This window comes from Daphnia magna, linkage group LG6 (assembly GCF_020631705.1).
Source record: "Daphnia magna isolate NIES linkage group LG6, ASM2063170v1.1, whole genome shotgun sequence".
NCBI classification, from domain to species: domain Eukaryota; kingdom Metazoa; phylum Arthropoda; class Branchiopoda; order Diplostraca; family Daphniidae; genus Daphnia; species Daphnia magna.
Window position 1 is genome coordinate 9,385,838 of NC_059187.1, and position 17,346 is coordinate 9,403,183.

A 17,346-nucleotide genomic window follows, 5' to 3' on the forward strand; every position below is an offset into this window, starting at 1 on the left:
CATATGCGTGCGTTTCAAACATTTTTGAATCCCCTCCCCCCCAATCGATCCTCCATTTTTTTTTAAAGCAATATGCCTAAAAGCTTTTTTTTTTTCTTCATCCATCCGTCCTTGTATAAATTTTTTTTTCTGTCCCTCGTTGTTGGATAAATTGTGTTATTGATTCAATCGTGAATCACCGTAACTGCTTAAAATATCAATACCTTAAAAATGAAAAAGATTTCTTTTTTTTTTTAAATAAACAACAAAAAAACTAACGTACGGGATTATGATTGTTATAATACGAAAATTTACGACTTTTGGGGTGATCTTGAACGTATTGTAAAAAAAAAAAAATACCCTTTCGGCCGGCAGTTCTTTCGATACGGTATCGCCCGCCCCCCAGGTTTTAAGGGTAGAGGGGGGTTAACGCGTTCCGCTTTTTATTTTTTTTTCATTTTGTTGTATTTATACAATTTTTTTTTTTTCTAAAATAAATTTCAAAAGGTTTCTGTAGTTTTACAACAATGTTAAACCTATTGTACGCTCTGCTCCCCTTTTCTAATATATAAGTCTAGTTCAATAGCTTCCGCATCCGCCGTCCGCAACGCCCTCCTCATTTGACCCTTGCATTGAATTTGTGTTAAAAAAAATGTAACCCCTCTTTAGAAAAAAAAAAAATCAAACCATTTCAATCCATTTTTTTTTAGACTCCCTTTGCTTCCAAGATTCAAATAATTCAGACGACGCCATCGGGTTATTATAGTTAACTGTATTGTGTCAAACTGGACTATTTGATCTTTTTTTAAACAAGCATTTTTCGATAGCGTGTCGTCGTCTCACTGTTGTGCTTGTATCGACTAGAACGTGTGTCACTTGCCATCCATTAAACTATTAAATCATTTCGTCGTTCAACGCGATGGCACCGTGGGGAGATTGAGGGGTGTGTGTGTACATACTTTAATGTAACGATATCAGAACGAAGCGAAAGAATCCCGTGGCGTTTTGTCGGAACGCGATGGCAGTTGTCGCACTTTTTTTTTCTTTTTCAAAAGCACTTCAGTATCTTCGTGTAGTGAAATAGGATGGCACGAGCATCAAAAGCTTTTTGACTTTTCTATTACCTCCCCCTCACTTTGATTATATTGACACCATAAATTCTTTTTTTTTATTCTTTCTTTTATTTTTGCTAACAATGCGAGAGAGAGAGAGAAAAAAAGCGTCAAGCTGTCGAACATTTTTTTTATTATTGAACAAAAAAAAATCAGCATGCTGATTGGCCGTGATTGTGATTTATTTTTATTATGCGTGAATTTAAAAAAAAGAATTATGACCTTCCAGATTTTTACTTTGACTGATTTACTTTTACTATTGTGAATTGTTGCATATGCGCACATTTTTAGTCTTTCAATTTGATACGAAATGTCGTGTGTGATTGTGTAGAGGAGTCCTCACTTCCTGTACACGCTCATAAACATGCTGTTCTTTTGACTGCTCCGATTAACTATTTACGATAGGCCTATGGTTCGTTATTAGCCGTTACGTAGACGATCTAGTACACAACCACCGCGGGTGTGTGTCTACGACACCCGCGGGGAAATCACGTGCAACGAACTTACTCGATTCATTAATGAAACTAAATATTTACAGGACTAGGGTAAGCCAGTAATAAAACTAAAACCCGCACTCGTTAGGGTCGTGCAACTCGGCCTAAATTACGAAGTGAACGATAAAAACTATAAATGAATTGCAACGCAAAATAATTAACATTTTTCTTTTTTCTCTTTGAACGTTGACAATAAGGTGGGGCTGTCTCAAGTTGTTCGGAAGGAAAGATGAATCGGCTTCGCTGGTCCCGCGGGAGAAAGCCTTGCGTGCAACGATCCATCACTGCGCGCAATCTTTTAATGTCTGAGCTAACATGGTAAAAAAGGGCATCTTTTTAGCTCAATATTGGAAGATGGTGAAATGCGGAAAAACAAGAAACCTAACGCAGGGTGGGGTACTCATCTGCATAAACAAGATCAACCCCACTACTGTGCTGGGATGAAGACGGAACGCGCACGGGGTGTTATTGCCCGCTAAATAAAAGGCCGCGACGTCTCTATGTATAAGTAGACTAGTGAGCGGCTACGCGCGAAAACAATCAGAGCCAATATGCAAATGAAGATATGGCAAAGCGTGACTGCTTGATTCATTCGTTTCATTTGCCTAAGTGATGGCGTCCTAGGGGTGTGCTGCGTCTAACTTGGAATAGAAAGTCCGTAGATTATGTAGTATCCATCACTTTTAAGAGACGTCATAAACTACGCTCGTAGACGAGTTGGATAACGAAATTCTTGTTTCTTGTGTGCTACGTGTAGGCCGAAAATGGAAGGCTCTGATGAGTTAAAACACGTCATTAGAGCCGATGCGGATCTCATTTGCATTCGGGGCCATTTTGAAATGACAAAAGGATACGCGCGAATATTTGAATCGAGCGATCGTCAACAGCGCACGATTTGAATAGACGGAATGGCTTGGCTGTCTTCTTTTTATGGCTAGTTTTTAATAGTTATTAAGAAATCCTCCTTTTTTTTATAGTTTATTCCGAGTTTAATGTTTCACGTTGTAATCAGCGAACGCAATTGAATCAAACTCAGTTGCACGGAAATTATATCAAGGCATTTTTGCCACATTTTCGGCGATGACTTTGAATGCCTCCCACGTTTCAATGCCCGACGGTATAATTTGACTGTCAGAAGAAAAAAAATAATGTTAAATACATAAGAAATTAGCGCTTAAAAAAATGATTGTATTGCACTAACTCTGGTGGAAGAAGAAATCCGTAGACGGGTCCTTTATCACGCAGCTCAATTGTATATGAATAAGGAATGCCGGCCACACCCTTTGCCCAGTCATCACTCGGTCCGCTGTTTGGGTCTGTTAATTATTAATATCACATTTTCTTCCGAATATAATTATATAATTGACTAAGATATTTCAATTGTTTGTTTTTTTTTACAGAGTAAAATTGTTCCAGAACCGATTTCGTATTGCGTGCCGTAAACTGCCGTCAAAGCCACTACTGCCTCTGCTGCCAGCGCGTACTAGACAGGTACAAATTAACATAAACTTTTCTTTCTCCTACGTGTAATTTTCGTACTTAAGGATCTTACCATTTGATCGTAATCATCTGGCAATTCAGCCGTATAACCCCAAGGAGTCAACCAATACTATACAACATCCATTGAATCAATGAGAAACTCTGTTAAATTGAACATATAAATGTTATTTATGTTTGACTTACTTGACCATATGAATGGACAGTCATGTAAGATTTAGTTCGATTAGCTTCAGCCCAAATGGCATCACGGACCACCCTGGATTCAGCCTCTGAAAAGGCTTCGGGACCGTGATACATCTCGTTGCAAGGACTGTCGCTAGATCCACCTTCTGTTTACATCACAAACTTCAATCTGATTTGTCAGGTATAAGTCGTAACAATTGATAAAGACTTGCCGTTCCAGTGGTAACCGAAATTTCGATTTAGATCTGTCCCAATGCAAGTGGAGTTGACGTCGTCGTTGGGCCGCCTGTTCTTGCGCCACAATCGAACCTGGCGGTATGCAAACAAATGAGAAGGTGTGTGTTAAGAATTCAAAAAAAAATAAATAAAATCCCATATTTGTTTTGGATTAGAGTACGTTGGTGTGGGAGAATTCGTAGCCGTCGGGGTTGATGAGTGGCATGAAGAACCAGTCGACGTCGTCGATGTACTGTGGATGGGAAGCATAATTTTCTACCAACTCTCGGATGATGTAAGTCACGCTGTGTTCCATCACGACGATTCAAATTCAACATTTCTTATCTGTTTTAACGGTAGGGTTTGAAATGGAATTGAACTTACGTGGCCGGCGCGATCCATTCGCGTGCATGGATACCTGCATCCTCAATTGCCATTGTTGGTCTTATTTTCTAAATAGGAAAATGTCGTTAACAATTTTTTTTTTACCTGCATCGACAAAGATGGCATTCTTAGTTCCGTCTCCTCCGCTGGAAATTTTCATCAAAATCATCTAAAAATTCAAGAAAAAAAAACGGAACTTTTTTTTAAAATTCAGGACTTGAATTTGCCGGTTTAGTTTTATTTGTTTTACGTACTTCACGGCCCTCGTAACTTTGGCCAGCGCTGGAAACGCTAACCAATTGCGGATAACTTGCCGCCAATTCGTAGGCGAATTCGACGATCTAATTTTCCAAATTTCGTTTCCATTAAAATACGTACTTACTCTTTTACTTTAACGTAAACTTTTAAGGTATACGTCGTCGTATCGATAATAGTTATCCCACGTCAAATTGTAACGAGGTGAATGTGGTCCCAATTTCGCCGACGCTTTTGGACGGTCGATGAGTCTTGACAATCAACAAAGTCATAATCCAATTGGTAAAAATTCAAGAAGAAATAATGATGTACTGTTGGACGTTGCTAATTTTCATCCGGTATTCTATGTTGGATTTTGATAGGTAATCTGTTAATTGATTGATTTGATCCGGGGCTGCCATGATGTCTGTTGGTGCATTGAAACCAATCCTATTCCAAAAATCGTACGATCCCGATTGCTCCAAATCAATCAAGTCCTGCAGTTGATGAATAGTTTTGGCAGTCACCTCGTACACTTGGTAGCTAAATGAGTCAAATGAATTATGCACTAATTATCTTATTTTTATACATTGTTTTTATTACCCATCGTATTGCTGAACATCAGCGAAAATGGGACAGACAATTGCGAATAAAACCACGAGTTTCTTCATCTTGCCACCCGCTCACTAAGCAGTTGGAAGTCTGACGAATTGATGTCAGGTTTATTGTGTTCTATCATTTTATCTGGCATTCATCAATTGGGTGACGTTATCTCGTGCAAACTGATACCTTTCAGTTTGTTTACTTTTTCTTCATTATCAAAAGAGATACAGTGACGGAACTAGCATGGTACATCGGCACGAGGTAAACACAAAGTATCAAACTAGTTTAAATGTTTATTTATATTTGACTCAAGTTGTTTTTGGTTTGTAGCAAAAAAATGGCTGTAGATCAGCTATTCTCTTTTTGTCTGTAGGTTGCGGTTTTCATTCCATCAGGGCCACGGCTTCAGCAATTACTTTGAATGCCTCCCAAGTTTCAATCCCAGACGGTATAATTTGGCTATCAGAAAATGAAAAAAAATTATTAATGGCAGTCATTTGGTTTTTGTCAGATTTGAATTTGCGTTGCCATTGAACTTACTCGGGTGGAAGAAGAAAGCCGTAGACGGGTCCCTGATCGCGCAACTCAATTGTGTAAGTGTATGGGATTCCAGCTACTCCTTTAGCCCAGTCATCACTCGGTCCGCTGTTCGCGTCTGTAATAACGTTTTGTACAATCAAATTCACTGATCTACTGTCATCAATTATTTTAACGTACACAGTAAATTGGCTGAACTGCCAATGTCGTACACAGTTCCATAAACTGCAGTCAGGGCCGCAACAGCATCGGAGGCTAGCGCGTACTTTAAGAGAACATATTTCAATGAAAACATTGAATACGGATTTTTATTACAGGATTAAGGACAATCAACACTCACCATTGCGTCGTAATCTGCAGGCAACTCAGTAGTCCATCCCCACGGCGTTAGCCAATGCTGGAACGTAAAGTATTAACTTCAATTACCTTTGCCCTTTGTTTTATCATAGCAAGGTCTTTGATATCTAAAAATTATTCCGAGCCTTTCTTTTTATAAGGTAAATAACCTGGCCATAAGAATGGACCGTCAAATAGGATTTGGTGCGGTTAGCTTCGGTCAAAATAGCGTCGCGTAGGGCACGTGATTCCGGCTCGGTGAAAGGTTGGCCACCGTTGTAGGTCGGGGCGCAACTGTTATCGCTTGATCCTCCCTCTAAAAGATTAACAATTCAATTTTTAATTGAATTTGAGCAACAATAAAAATTACTGTTGCTCAACTTACCATCAAAATGATAATCAAAATTGCGGTTGATATCCGTTCCAACGCAGGTTGTGTTGGTCTCATCGTGGATTCGACGGTTCTTTCTCCACAGCCGATTCTGTTAAGACCAAAGACAATCCAGGGATGTCTACTGTTCTATTTTAGGAACGGGTTCAGGATATTTAGAGCTTACGTCAGTGTGGGCGAATTCGTAACCATCTGGATTGACTAGAGGCATGAAGAACCAGTCAACATCGTCGACGTATTGCGGATGAGCAGCGTAATTTTCAACCAACTCCCGGACGATGTAAGTCACGCTATTTTAAACGAACCGATTTAAAGAACATGCAAATTTCAAGGCCATCGATATTCACGCTTACGTTGCTGGGGAGATCCATTCGCAAGCGTGAATTCCTATATCGAATGGTACAACTCGTATCAAAAGGTGTCATAACAGGTCGGAACAAAAAAAAAAATGCGTATACCTCCATCAACGAAAATTGCATTTTTGCTGGCCGAGCCTCCGCTGGATATTTTGATCAAAATCAACTACAAATTTGTTTTCACATCAGGATTTTTTAGAAATTTCAATTCTTAAATTTCTTACGTCTCGATCTTCGTAACTTTTACCGGCAACAGACACAGTTACCAGCTCTGGATAAGAGGCACCCAGCGCGTATGCAAACTCACGAATCTATGCGTTTGTTAGATGGAAATGTTAACGAGAATTTATTAACGAAAAGTTATGCTCACGTCGTCGTAGCGGTAATAATTATCCCATGTAAGATTGTAGCGTAGAGAAGAAGATTGCTTCACGATTTCGTTACCCATATGATTTTGTTGCGCGTCAATTAACCTTTCGAACGATAATTGAAACATCCATCCTTGAAATCGGAAAGCTAACACTTTTTCCTGCGACTTACTGTTGAACGTCATCAATTTTTATTTTGTGTTGTATGGAATTGCTGTTGAAAACGTCCAGCAACTGTTGGATTTGTTCTGGGGAAGACATGATGTCAGTTGGTTTGTTCAGTCGCACAGGGCTCCAAAAGTCAAACAATTCCGACATCTCTAAATCCGATAAAGCCTGTGCCTGAGCCGCGTTTTTTGCAACAGCCTCGTAGACACGATAGCTTTTGTTTCGATCAATTTAAATTATGTAAAAAAAAAAAAAATCTAAGTATTGTTAAGGGAAAAGTAACATTATACCCATGATATGGAAAGGCCACACAAATTTGAATCAGACAAATCACCAAAACCACGAGTTCCTTCATGACGAATTGTTGCTTAACTGTAACCAAACGTAAAGTATTGGTCAGATCCGTCTGTTGATCTTATCTATATTTCTATTTTCTTTTTTTTATATATCATTTCTATCGTATGACCACATACTAATGGTCTACTAGTGGTATCACCGGCTTTACTTCACGCGTATTTTAAAATGCCCGCTGCTCCAACACCACCTAGTATCGCTTTTCTAATCTCACGAGGAGGACATGTCAACAATGTGTTCACCAGGCAGTTTAAAAGTCATCAACTATGAAAGCTATCGAGTTTTGCAAGAAGTTATAGCCGATATTGAAAATGTCTCCTTTGTTTCTTCTTCGTGTGATTCTGATTTATGGTTTGTAGGATATAGTGGTTCCAAGCTGCATATTTTGCCGGCACTTGACCCACCAAAAGGACAGGTAAAATGTAAAAATATGTACTGCAATTGTTAGATGTGACCATGTTTTTGTTTCCAATAGATTATTTCTTTTGAAGATAACACTATTTCTTCAACATGCTTTTCATCTGAAGGAATATTTGTCACATTGGGAAATGATAGAATTGCCATTATCAGTCATACGTAAGGTTTAAAAAAAAAATTCAATCTTGTGATTGGTGATAACTTGCATGTTCCATTTATAGGGAACATCGCTGGAAAAAGAAAGCACAGTATGATTTTGACTTGAGGGAAAGAAAAATAATAGCATGTTTCACAGTGGAAACTGGTCTAATTATTTTCATTCAACATTCCAATCTTCTCATTGTTGGATTTTCTGAAAATCCACCAGAATGGCTACAAATTGCTAAAATTGATTGCCTTGAAGCACCAAAAGCAGTGTGCCTTTGCCAGTCATCCAAGTCTGTACCTGATTGCTATTTCATTGGAACCCAAGATGGCCATGTCTACCAACTGCAACTGCACCACAGAAATTTGACCTTTTTATGCGATATTCAACAACCCATAATATCTATTCAGATTGCAGACGATAAAACAACACTAGTTGTAGGAAAGTATGGGAAAATTGCAAGGCTAGTCGGCCCAACGAAAGAGGCTATAATTTCTTTTTCACCGACGGCTGTTGAAAACTGTTTCTATTCTGGACACCAGCTTTATTTAATGGGATCTAATCAGCTTTATTCAATGGAAATCAAGCTTGCAAGTGATGGTCGCTTTTTGGAGGAAGCCATGTATTGCAAAGTCCGATTCGTCCGAGCCGTGCATTTACAAGGAGAAACAATTTTCATCTTAACAGAAAATGGAACAATCTATCAATGCAGTCTCTTGTTTGGATCAAACGAAGAAAAACCAAGCCACCAACGTAATGGCGCCGAGGTAAAACAAATTTTGCAAGAGATTCACCGCTGCGCTGACAGTGCTAAAACATTGAGCACTGTTAGGGAGAGCGTACTTCTTGATGTTGCCCAGCTCTCTATAGCATTGAACATGGTTAATCAAGACATCTGTGATCGTTTCCCAGTCATCGTTCAGAGTTTCTCTGAACCCAAATGCCCTCGAAACCAGCGTCTGATCATTTCTGTTACCAACAAATCCGCATGGAATCTATCGTCTCGCTACTGGAGTTTTCAGATCAGCGTCCATCCAGCCAATCAAAGTTCGCTTTTTTTCAGAGACGAGTGGAAAACGGGAGACACTGTAGAGCTGGAACACCAGTTGGTTCTGCTGGAAGACATATTTGATGTCACAATAAAAATATCTCTGATATTCCGCCTTGTCGACCCCAAGAAGATGACTGAGCTACAATCACTCGCCGTTTTCCCGTTATCAACCATTAAACTTTGCGCACTGGATTTCTTGGAGCCAGTGGTATCAGATCTGTTCGATGCGAAGAACAGTCATTCGGATGTGATTGGATTCAGCCGCACTCAAATAAAAGGCTGCCCGTGGCCGATTTTATTGCAACGGAGTTGGCATCGTGGCTTCGCCCAGCGAATTGGAGATGCTTCCCCCATGCAGATGGTTTTACGTTGTGGAACGCATTTATTGCGCATGAACTTGAAGGAAGATGAAAATCACTCAGACAAGATATGGATCCTCAGAATAGAAACTTCTAATTACAAGCTTTTACGTTTCTTGCGTAACCAAATTTTTCAGTTAATCGAAGGTCGTTATCCGCTTGTCAAGCCGGACTTTGTGAAAATTCCAAGCCATGTCCTCGCCCACCTCCAGGTTATTAATATTATTTTCTTTTTCTTCTTTTATTTTTTAAGTGTTTGTGACCACTCGTGTATATGTTTGGGTTTAATTGCAATTGATAGCCTTTAGAATCTTTCGACCTAAACGTGTGGCTAGGCTTTCTAAGAAAAAGAAAACCTTGACCCGTTTATTAGCATATAGTTTGCCTGCAACCAATTAAATAGTTGTTATCTAAGCCCGTTACCCAGAATCTCTCCAATTTTGCAATGCATTCTTGGTTTTATATTCTGGGTTTCGATCGCATTTTTAGTCACGTAAGATAACTTTCACGTTCTAAATCTGTTTTATTGATTTTCCATGTTCCAAAACATCCAGAATCTTAGGGGGCGACTGAATTATCTTCAAAATCTTGGTAATTGGGATGAGTCGGATACTGAGCCTCTAATGGAAGAATTTCGTCTTCTCATGGCAAAACAACTTTCCCTTAGATGAACCAGACAGAGATGTTGTAATAAAAGAATTACAATAAACACTAGGCGACTCAGTTTTCTCTTTACGGAACTCGGTGGACTTTAGGCCGCCATACGTTGTGCAACATGTCTACGTTTTTAACTAGTTCCAATGTCTAAATTCCGAATCTCGCGGACCGATAAGTATGTCTATAACGGCTCAAATGCTTCTAGAGAGAAACAAATTATAATAGTCCCTTATTTATCTTGGGATTGTAAATAATTTTGCGCTGTCTGAGCTGATGACGCCTGAATTAAAAATTCATTTCGCACTCTTGAAAAGTACGTGGGTTGGCTGCATTCACATCGGCGTTGTAATATACTCCTGAAGTCCTCATTTAAAACTTAACTCCACAGAACTGCTACATATTGTGATACGGAATTTGAATATACAAATATTATTTTTCTGTTGTTATACGACGATCAGTGATACGAACGGATCCGTTTCAGTCTAATCAGTAACACGTAGGCGTTTTCTGTACTTGAAGTAAATACGGCATTAAAAAATTGAAGAACCATCAGTCGATATTTGTTGTATTATCTTACGAACGCACCCCCTTGTTTTCCCTTATTTTAGCTCCTCCCTTATTGTCGAATGTTGTTGTTGGGATGGGTTTGGGTTGGCGCTCTGTCTAGCAGTATTCGGTTCAGTTCATCTATATCTCTAAGTTCTCTCTTTTACTCTCACTGTCGTTGCTTGAACGCCTACTCACCGCCGAAGATAGAAGATTTTCTTTTAAATCCGTCACCCCGAGTTTCAGTTGGCGAAATCTTTGCCCTATATTCCGGCATCGGTAGTGGAAGAAATTAGCTCTGAGTGCTCTGACCTACCAGTGCACGTCAATACCCCGAGTCTCGAGAGGCCTGAAGAGGCCAAAGGGTGTCTAAACAAAGATAGTACTTACCATTACTTTGGTTTCAGTCTGACAGCAGACTTCTATATCTGCAGTTGCTAAATCCAGTGTTCTATTAAAACTTTATGTCATGGCTAATAACTTATTGAGTGATGTGATTGATGGTTACCGAAAACAAGTCCTTCTTGCTGCCTTCTCCTTCAAAGACTGGGTGTACCGGGTTTTTGCATTTCTGCTTACAACATCCTTTATTTTGTGGCTGTCCGTATTCATCTATGTTACCTTTTATTATTCCTATGTTCCTGCCATTTCACACATCAGGCCTGTTCACTTGGAATTCAAGTAAGACATACAAAAATGGCATCAATTTACTATCTATTTCTAGATACATGCATATAAAAAATGTTTTAAATAGTTTATCTCTTGATAATTAACTAATTTACTTTTTTTTTGTACAGTTCTTGTCAGGATGCAATTGGTGTCTGTTCAAATCCCTTCGCCAATGTTACACTTACGAATCAAAGACAACTGCTTCAGAGCAATCAACCCTACAACATTATTTTAGACCTTGAGTTGCCAGAATCTGAAGCTAATAAACAGCTTGGCATGTTCATGGTGCAGGTAAATTTGTGCATACAGGTGAAATTTTGGATATCTTTTGAAATTTCCACTTTGGTTTTAGCTTACACTAACAGGCAAAAATGGCAAATTTATAGCAGCATCAAAGAGAAGTGCTATGCTTCGATACAAGTCATGGATTCTTCATTTTCTTGGCACTGTCATGTTTTCCCCAGCTATGTTGCTTGGGCCTGTAATGGAAGAGAAACAAACTCTTAAAGTTGAAATGTTTTCAGAATTTCTGGAAGCCCCAGTATGTAGTGTATCATATTTTAATGTATTTTTTATCATTAAACCATTGATGATTCTAACATGAAATTTTGTGTTTCTCAGGACAACCCTGTTACAAATGTGAGGGTAGAGATCGAGAGTCGCTGGTTGCAATTGTATTCTGCCAAGTTACGAATTCAAGCCGAGTTCATGGGATTACGCTATTTCATGTTCTATTGGCCGACTCTTTCTGCGACAATTGGTATATCGACTCATGTGGTTTTACTCTCCTTTTTGGTTGGTTACGTTTGGTATCGACTTTTGAATCCAAACCAGGTGAGTCTTACTTTTCTCTTTTTACGAAACTATTGAAATACTAAATAATGTACTTTTTCCTGGCAAGGTGGTTGTCCGTGTTGGTCTAAATCGCGCGACATCAGCAGTAACATTGAGTACAGTTCCTAGCCAGCCTACGATTGCCACGGTCGAACCTCAACAGTCGGATGATGCTCAAAGTAAAACGCTAGAACAGCGTAGAATGGAAGCAAGAGATATTCTGATGAAAGAGAAAAAACGGCAGCTTACATCACCTGGCGTATTTACAGAACGTAATTTGATATTTCTCATTCTTTTTGTATTGTAGCCTATGCATAATGAGACATGGCGATTTTTTGGGATCAACTCGTAGGTGTTCGTAGTCGTTCTTTTAGTACAGTTCCAGCAATGGCTAGGAGCCCATCATTTGGTAGCCCCCTCCGCATCCAGGAACTCACCCCAGCTCCTACACCGCCCATGATGGAAGAAAAAGAAGGTACCGTCAAACGAGTCACCTTTGAGTAACGTGACTTCCTTACTCGCCCGATAAGATTGCCCACTCATACAGGTCCGATATAGATAATCTTATCGTTCCTAGAAGCTACTAATAGGACGCGAATTATTTTTATGATCTTATTTTATTTGTTGTTATTATTGTTTTCTGGCCCCCCCCTTTTTTTTTTTTTTTTTTTTATTAGATTTAGTCAGTTTAAATTTCAATCATTCGTTTGTAGATTATTCAAACGAAGGGCTAGTTATGAATGCGGAAACCTCACCGGAATTACGTCGTCGAATAATGACAGCTGCGGCAACCAAAGACCCCAACATAGAAGATGCCTGCTAATGAACAGCATTCTCAAGTCTTCTATGATGGTACTTAAAATTAAAACGAATATTCACAATTCACAAAATTAGGGGGGAAAAAAATTGGGAATTTGTTATGTGAAATTTTCTAGTTAAAAATGTCGTTCGTGACAAATTAATTTCTTCTCCTTGCCTCTTCTTTCACCTCCACTGTTGTCTCGACTAGTCATGAACCACATGTCGTATGGTGTAAAAATTGACCAAGTCTGCACCTGTCTTTTGAGTCTCTTGAGAGATCTCTTACATTTTTTTTTTCTTTCCTTTTTTTTTTTTTTTTTTTTTTGTAACTAGGTGAAATATATTTGTGTATTGCCTGTGACAAAACGGAACAGAAAAGAAATTGTATCTAACTGATTACTGAAGAAAAAAAATGCTATTACAAAACAAAAAATGTCCTTCTGGATACGAACGATGATCGCTTGCAAAAAAAACTGCATTCCATGTAGTTATTTCCAAGAAATGAGAACACGGAAAGTGAGAGTGTAAACTGAAGATACCGCATTTATGTACAAGAAAGGATGTCGGTCTGAGTCCGATTGGTACGCTTTGCTTTTATTAAGATGCAGAACTGTCCGATTGAATGTCGAGAATATGCTGAACCATAACACCGGCGTTATGGACAAACGAGAGCAGGTCGACTTCACTAGTCGAAGACGATGTAGCGAGAGGTGAGCTATTGCCAGCATTAACACTTGGTACGGCAGGAGAACGCCGTGTCGCCCTAGGTTTGGTGGTGGCGGGGTTACGTTGGCGAGTGACAATTTTAACTTGTTGGGACGACGCTGGAGGCGGTTGTTCGATCACAACAGTAGTCGTTCCATCTCCCGTTTCAGTTTCAGCTCCAACTTGGCTCTCGTCGAGGAAAATTACATTATTTTGACCATCAACTGTCAGATGAACGAAGGATCCCCATGTTTCTTCTGCAACAACTTCACATTGCTCCTCAACCACCTGTATGTGATGCAGTCGACTCAGTTTTGGTTGCTAAAATGGTGGAATATTTATGATTATAATACCTGATCCTCCGAATTCGGAATAGTTTCAACAACGACAGCAGCTGCTACTTCCTGTGATTCTACTACAACATCATGCTCAACTTCCATTACCTGAATCTGTTCATCATGAACTTCAGACGTGACAATCAGGCCGTCATCAGGAATAGGACTGCCGCTTCGGCTTTCTCCGCCGCTACTTTCAGCACTGCTGTGCTCATTTGGGCTAGTCAGACGTTGGTACAAGAGCCTAATCAAGTCTTCCTGACGCTGCTGCTCAAAATTGCCAGAGCCGTCCGGATCTGCCTTAGTTTTGGAACTTTTAGCCTTTGGTTCTGCTCTGGTTTTGACGATAACTTCCCCGCTAGTTTCTTTGGAAGTAGAGGCGCCTGAAGTACTCGGAATTCCAGCAGGCGCGTCTCCTGAACGGCTGGAGCGGACTGGACGAGGTTTGCAGCGTACTTTATTGAATTCTTCCTCGGGTAAAATGATGAGTCCTCCGGTTGACGTAAGAAGTTTACCATGCCGAGTCATCAAATGGCGTTTGTATGAGTTGCGCGTACGGAATCGCTGCATGCAGTCAGAACATTCATATGGAGCTTCACCAGTGTGCCGCCGCCGGTGCTCTTTATAGTGGGAGGGATGGCGGAACTGACGGTGACAGTCCGGGCAGGTGAAACGTGACAAGTTGGCGTGGATCAACATGTGATAGTTGAGGCTATGTTGGCGAGTGAAGACAGCACCACATCTTCGACATTCGTACGGCTTAATGCCTTCAACAATGCGATTCATTCATATTAGGTAACACACAGCAAAGAAAAAATTAGCTCAGTGACAATACCTGCATGACTACGATAATGCGAAAGTAGAGTGGTTGGAGCCGTAAATGTGCGAACAGGTGAGCAAATTTTGCAGTGAAGTGAATCAGCTCCACTTCCTCGCTGTTGCTTTAATTCTCCAATATACTGCAAGGCTAATTCGCGTTCGCCAGCAGATTGTGAGACAAATTTGGGTTTAACTTTCGCTCGTTTACGTGCAATGTCAACCATATCTTTTTCTGGCACTTCACGCGCTTGTCCACCAATCCCAGAAGCTTGTGCGGCAACCTATAAGTAACCACAAAATGACAACTTTGCATTTTGGCATCATTCCGTATGTTTACTTGTTCTAGAAGCTGCTCTTCATCGTCCTCCAAGAAAATACTTGGCTCCTCCACCGTTTCTTCAATCAGTTCACCATCCTCGTTCATGCAAACGAAAGTGAACTGAGGCTGCGTACCAGCCGATGGCGCATCAGACACTACGGTTTTTTGGTGCCGCAAATCTTCAATGACAGGTAGCTCAGATGACTTCATCAAATAGAATTCGTTGGGATTGTACCCTACTACTACTTCACTTCCCACGCAAGGTAGTGGTTCCGTTGGCTTATTCTTAACCACGAATTTGCTTTGCTTGGTCGTCTCCTCAAGCATAAAACTATGCAGAGGAATACCACTTGCCTGTTGCTGCACAATATCGATTAACATTAGTTGCGAAATTTGAAGTGAATGAAACCATTAATTACTACCGTTTGCCCACCGCGCTTCCTCTTTAATTTCTCTTTCTCTTGAGCAGCAGCTGCCACCGATTGGGCGACTGCTTCCATTTGTTCATCTTGGAGACCTGACATGTCTTCAGTGGAATTGACCACTACCGCCTTAGTTTTTTTGTTGATACGGTAAATGTTGTAGTCGTGATCAGGTAATGATGTCGCGTTAGTTGATGAAGAGCCTGCAATTGGTTCCTCTGAAGTCACTACCACCTCTTCTGCCACTTCTCCGTACTCCTGGTCTAAATCGCTGTCGGGAGACAAGTCAGCCTAAACAGAAATATTTAAATAAGATACGCCTGAATATCTAAACAGAAAACTAAAAATTACTTGGATAGCGCGGAAACGAGCTTCATCAACGGCTCGATATTTATCGTGATACAGTTTTAACCATTTCTCTTTGACGGTTACTTCTTCAGGGGCCACTTCAATACCAGCCATCAGAGAAGCATTCATATTTTCTTCTTCGCCCTCCGCAAACGTGCCGGCTGAACGGCGCTTTCTCTTGCCTCCTGAGTTATCTTTCTTGGTAGGTGATGAATCTTCTTTACTTGCTTTGCTTTGACGCGGGGATTTGGCTTGAGGTGATGACTGACTCGCCTTTTTCAGTGGTCCCCTTGTTGTTTTAGCCATCGCAGCAGTCTGCGGTGGTGGCGGCGCTGTCTTCTTTGATGCCGGTTGAAGCTTAATTTTCATAGTTTTCTCTTTAGGTTTCCTGACAGGAGATATCCTTGTAGTTTCCTTGACGACTGCTGGGATTTTCTTAGTCTTGGACGCAACCGGGGTGGCAGTAAAGCGGAAGCCAGCCGACTCGCGAGCTTTCCTCATCAAATCCCGGACGTGCTCTGATAAATGTTTTTGCATTTCCTGCCATAAAAAATTCATTAAAAAGATCAGTTCAAATGAAAAAGAAGCTTACCTGTCTTGCTTTCATTTCACTCCCAAAACTGCTAGATGTATACTGGCACCTTTGCAGCAGGTGGCAGGAGTAGGAAAATGTTCTGCGTATCTCATCTGAATCCATGAGAGAAAAGAGGTCCACAAGCTGTTTTTCAGTTAATAGCTGAAGTTGGGCCAATGACAGTTTATTAGCATCTGTAGTTTCTTGTTCAGGTTCTGGTCTCCCTTCAGTTAACTGCTTACGAGGTCTACCCCTCGGGTTGCGGGTTTTTCTAGCCAATGAGTCATTATGTAGAGTTGCTGAAGCAACTTCTGCCAACATATTTAGCAGTCCGCTGTCAGCATGGCAACTATCATCATCTCTTGACTCTTGAGGGGTCTTGCCTTCATTGTCATCTTCACAGCTTTCCATTTCCACTTTAATGTTGTACTCCAACTTATGTGACATTAATAAAGCTATATTGCACCCTTCATTAGCTTTTAGTGAGGGACCTAAAAACAGATGTTGTTATTTGTTAGTCTGCAAAAGGTTAACTATTGATACAAAACAACCATTAATAATATTCAGGCTTATTGTCAATAATGTTTTCCATCTAAATTAAGACTGAAATCTTCCAAAAATTTCTTTACAACTTTCACATATCAAATGGTCTTTCTATTCAGTTAAGCCTTTCCCAGTGCAATTCATTTTACATGTAGTGAAAACAGTAGAAACGATAGCAGAAAGGCGTCGTTAGTACTGTATACGAAGTTTTCGCGCCGCTTGGCTAAAATGGCAGCCGACGCGGCACGAAGGCAGACGATTTACATCCTGACGGCGGCATTGTCCGTCAACTCTACTCAATTTTCAACGATTCTCTATTAAATGTTTATACAATATTTGCTAAAAATACCTCAAAACTTATCACAATTGCACTACAAATCTAAAAAGCCTGAAGTGCTGTCAAGAAGATATCAGTTATGTTAAGAAAAAGTCCTAACATTAAAAAAGCTGTACCTCGCTCATTCCGTTTTGATGAAAAAAGCGTCTACTAGAATACCAGACTTCTTTGCGTTGCGACCCCCTTTGAGAAGGTTTTGTTGGTTGCCGAACGACCTTATTTTGATTATTTTTATATGTTGTAAATATAC

General features: G+C 40.2%; 5 protein-coding genes across 8 annotated transcripts; 2 read left to right on the forward strand and 3 right to left on the reverse strand.

Annotated features, from left to right (window-relative positions):
- Positions 1–2,546: 2,546 nt before the first annotated feature.
- Positions 2,547–4,823, reverse strand: LOC116924205 (carboxypeptidase B). Its single transcript, XM_032930705.2, has 13 exons — positions 4,706–4,823; positions 4,436–4,645; positions 4,284–4,374; positions 4,123–4,209; positions 3,974–4,037; positions 3,869–3,902; positions 3,666–3,789; positions 3,481–3,577; positions 3,269–3,414; positions 3,138–3,194; positions 2,984–3,068; positions 2,787–2,901; positions 2,547–2,713 (listed from the first exon to the last, which is right to left on the reverse strand). Exons 1-13 carry the CDS (start codon positions 4,771–4,773, stop codon positions 2,638–2,640), a joined length of 1,254 nt encoding a protein of 417 aa, XP_032786596.2. The 5' UTR covers positions 4,774–4,823; the 3' UTR covers positions 2,547–2,637.
- Positions 4,824–4,985: 162 nt separating this feature from the next.
- Positions 4,986–7,298, reverse strand: LOC116924204 (carboxypeptidase B). The gene is made up of 13 exons (XM_032930704.2): positions 7,152–7,298; positions 6,866–7,075; positions 6,696–6,798; positions 6,550–6,636; positions 6,428–6,491; positions 6,323–6,356; positions 6,136–6,259; positions 5,964–6,060; positions 5,749–5,894; positions 5,583–5,639; positions 5,423–5,507; positions 5,246–5,360; positions 4,986–5,164 (listed from the first exon to the last, which is right to left on the reverse strand). Exons 1-13 carry the CDS (start codon positions 7,214–7,216, stop codon positions 5,089–5,091), a joined length of 1,263 nt encoding a protein of 420 aa, XP_032786595.2. The 5' UTR covers positions 7,217–7,298; the 3' UTR covers positions 4,986–5,088.
- Positions 6,113–10,295, forward strand: LOC116924203. The gene is made up of 5 exons (XM_032930703.2): positions 6,113–6,249; positions 7,349–7,630; positions 7,691–7,791; positions 7,854–9,399; positions 9,742–10,295. The coding sequence occupies exons 2-5, from the start codon at positions 7,439–7,441 to the stop codon at positions 9,856–9,858; spliced, it is 1,956 nt and encodes a 651-aa protein (XP_032786594.2). The 5' UTR covers positions 6,113–6,249; positions 7,349–7,438; the 3' UTR covers positions 9,859–10,295.
- A 145-nt stretch (positions 10,296–10,440) lies between these two features.
- Positions 10,441–13,090, forward strand: LOC116924206 (seipin). Of its 2 annotated transcripts, none has more exons than XM_032930707.2 (7): positions 10,441–11,071; positions 11,188–11,350; positions 11,412–11,600; positions 11,681–11,893; positions 11,961–12,165; positions 12,246–12,440; positions 12,607–13,090. In XM_032930707.2, exons 1-6 carry the CDS (start codon positions 10,860–10,862, stop codon positions 12,395–12,397), a joined length of 1,134 nt encoding a protein of 377 aa, XP_032786598.1. In that variant the 5' UTR covers positions 10,441–10,859; the 3' UTR covers positions 12,398–12,440; positions 12,607–13,090. The 2 variants fall into 2 exon arrangements, with proteins under 2 accessions (XP_032786598.1, XP_032786597.1); XM_032930706.2 differs by having other exon boundaries at positions 12,246–12,368.
- On the reverse strand, positions 13,029–17,308 carry LOC116924199. 3 transcript variants are annotated; one of them, XM_032930697.2, is made up of 8 exons: positions 17,213–17,308; positions 16,235–16,707; positions 15,646–16,182; positions 15,295–15,585; positions 14,891–15,232; positions 14,570–14,834; positions 13,753–14,501; positions 13,029–13,687 (listed from the first exon to the last, which is right to left on the reverse strand). In XM_032930697.2, exons 2-8 carry the CDS (start codon positions 16,661–16,663, stop codon positions 13,292–13,294), a joined length of 3,009 nt encoding a protein of 1,002 aa, XP_032786588.1. In that variant the 5' UTR covers positions 16,664–16,707; positions 17,213–17,308; the 3' UTR covers positions 13,029–13,291. The 3 variants fall into 3 exon arrangements, with proteins under 3 accessions (XP_032786588.1, XP_045031442.1, XP_045031441.1); XM_045175507.1 differs by having other exon boundaries at positions 17,109–17,235; XM_045175506.1 differs by lacking the exon at positions 17,213–17,308 and adding an exon at positions 16,768–17,027.
- Positions 17,309–17,346: the final 38 nt, after the last annotated feature.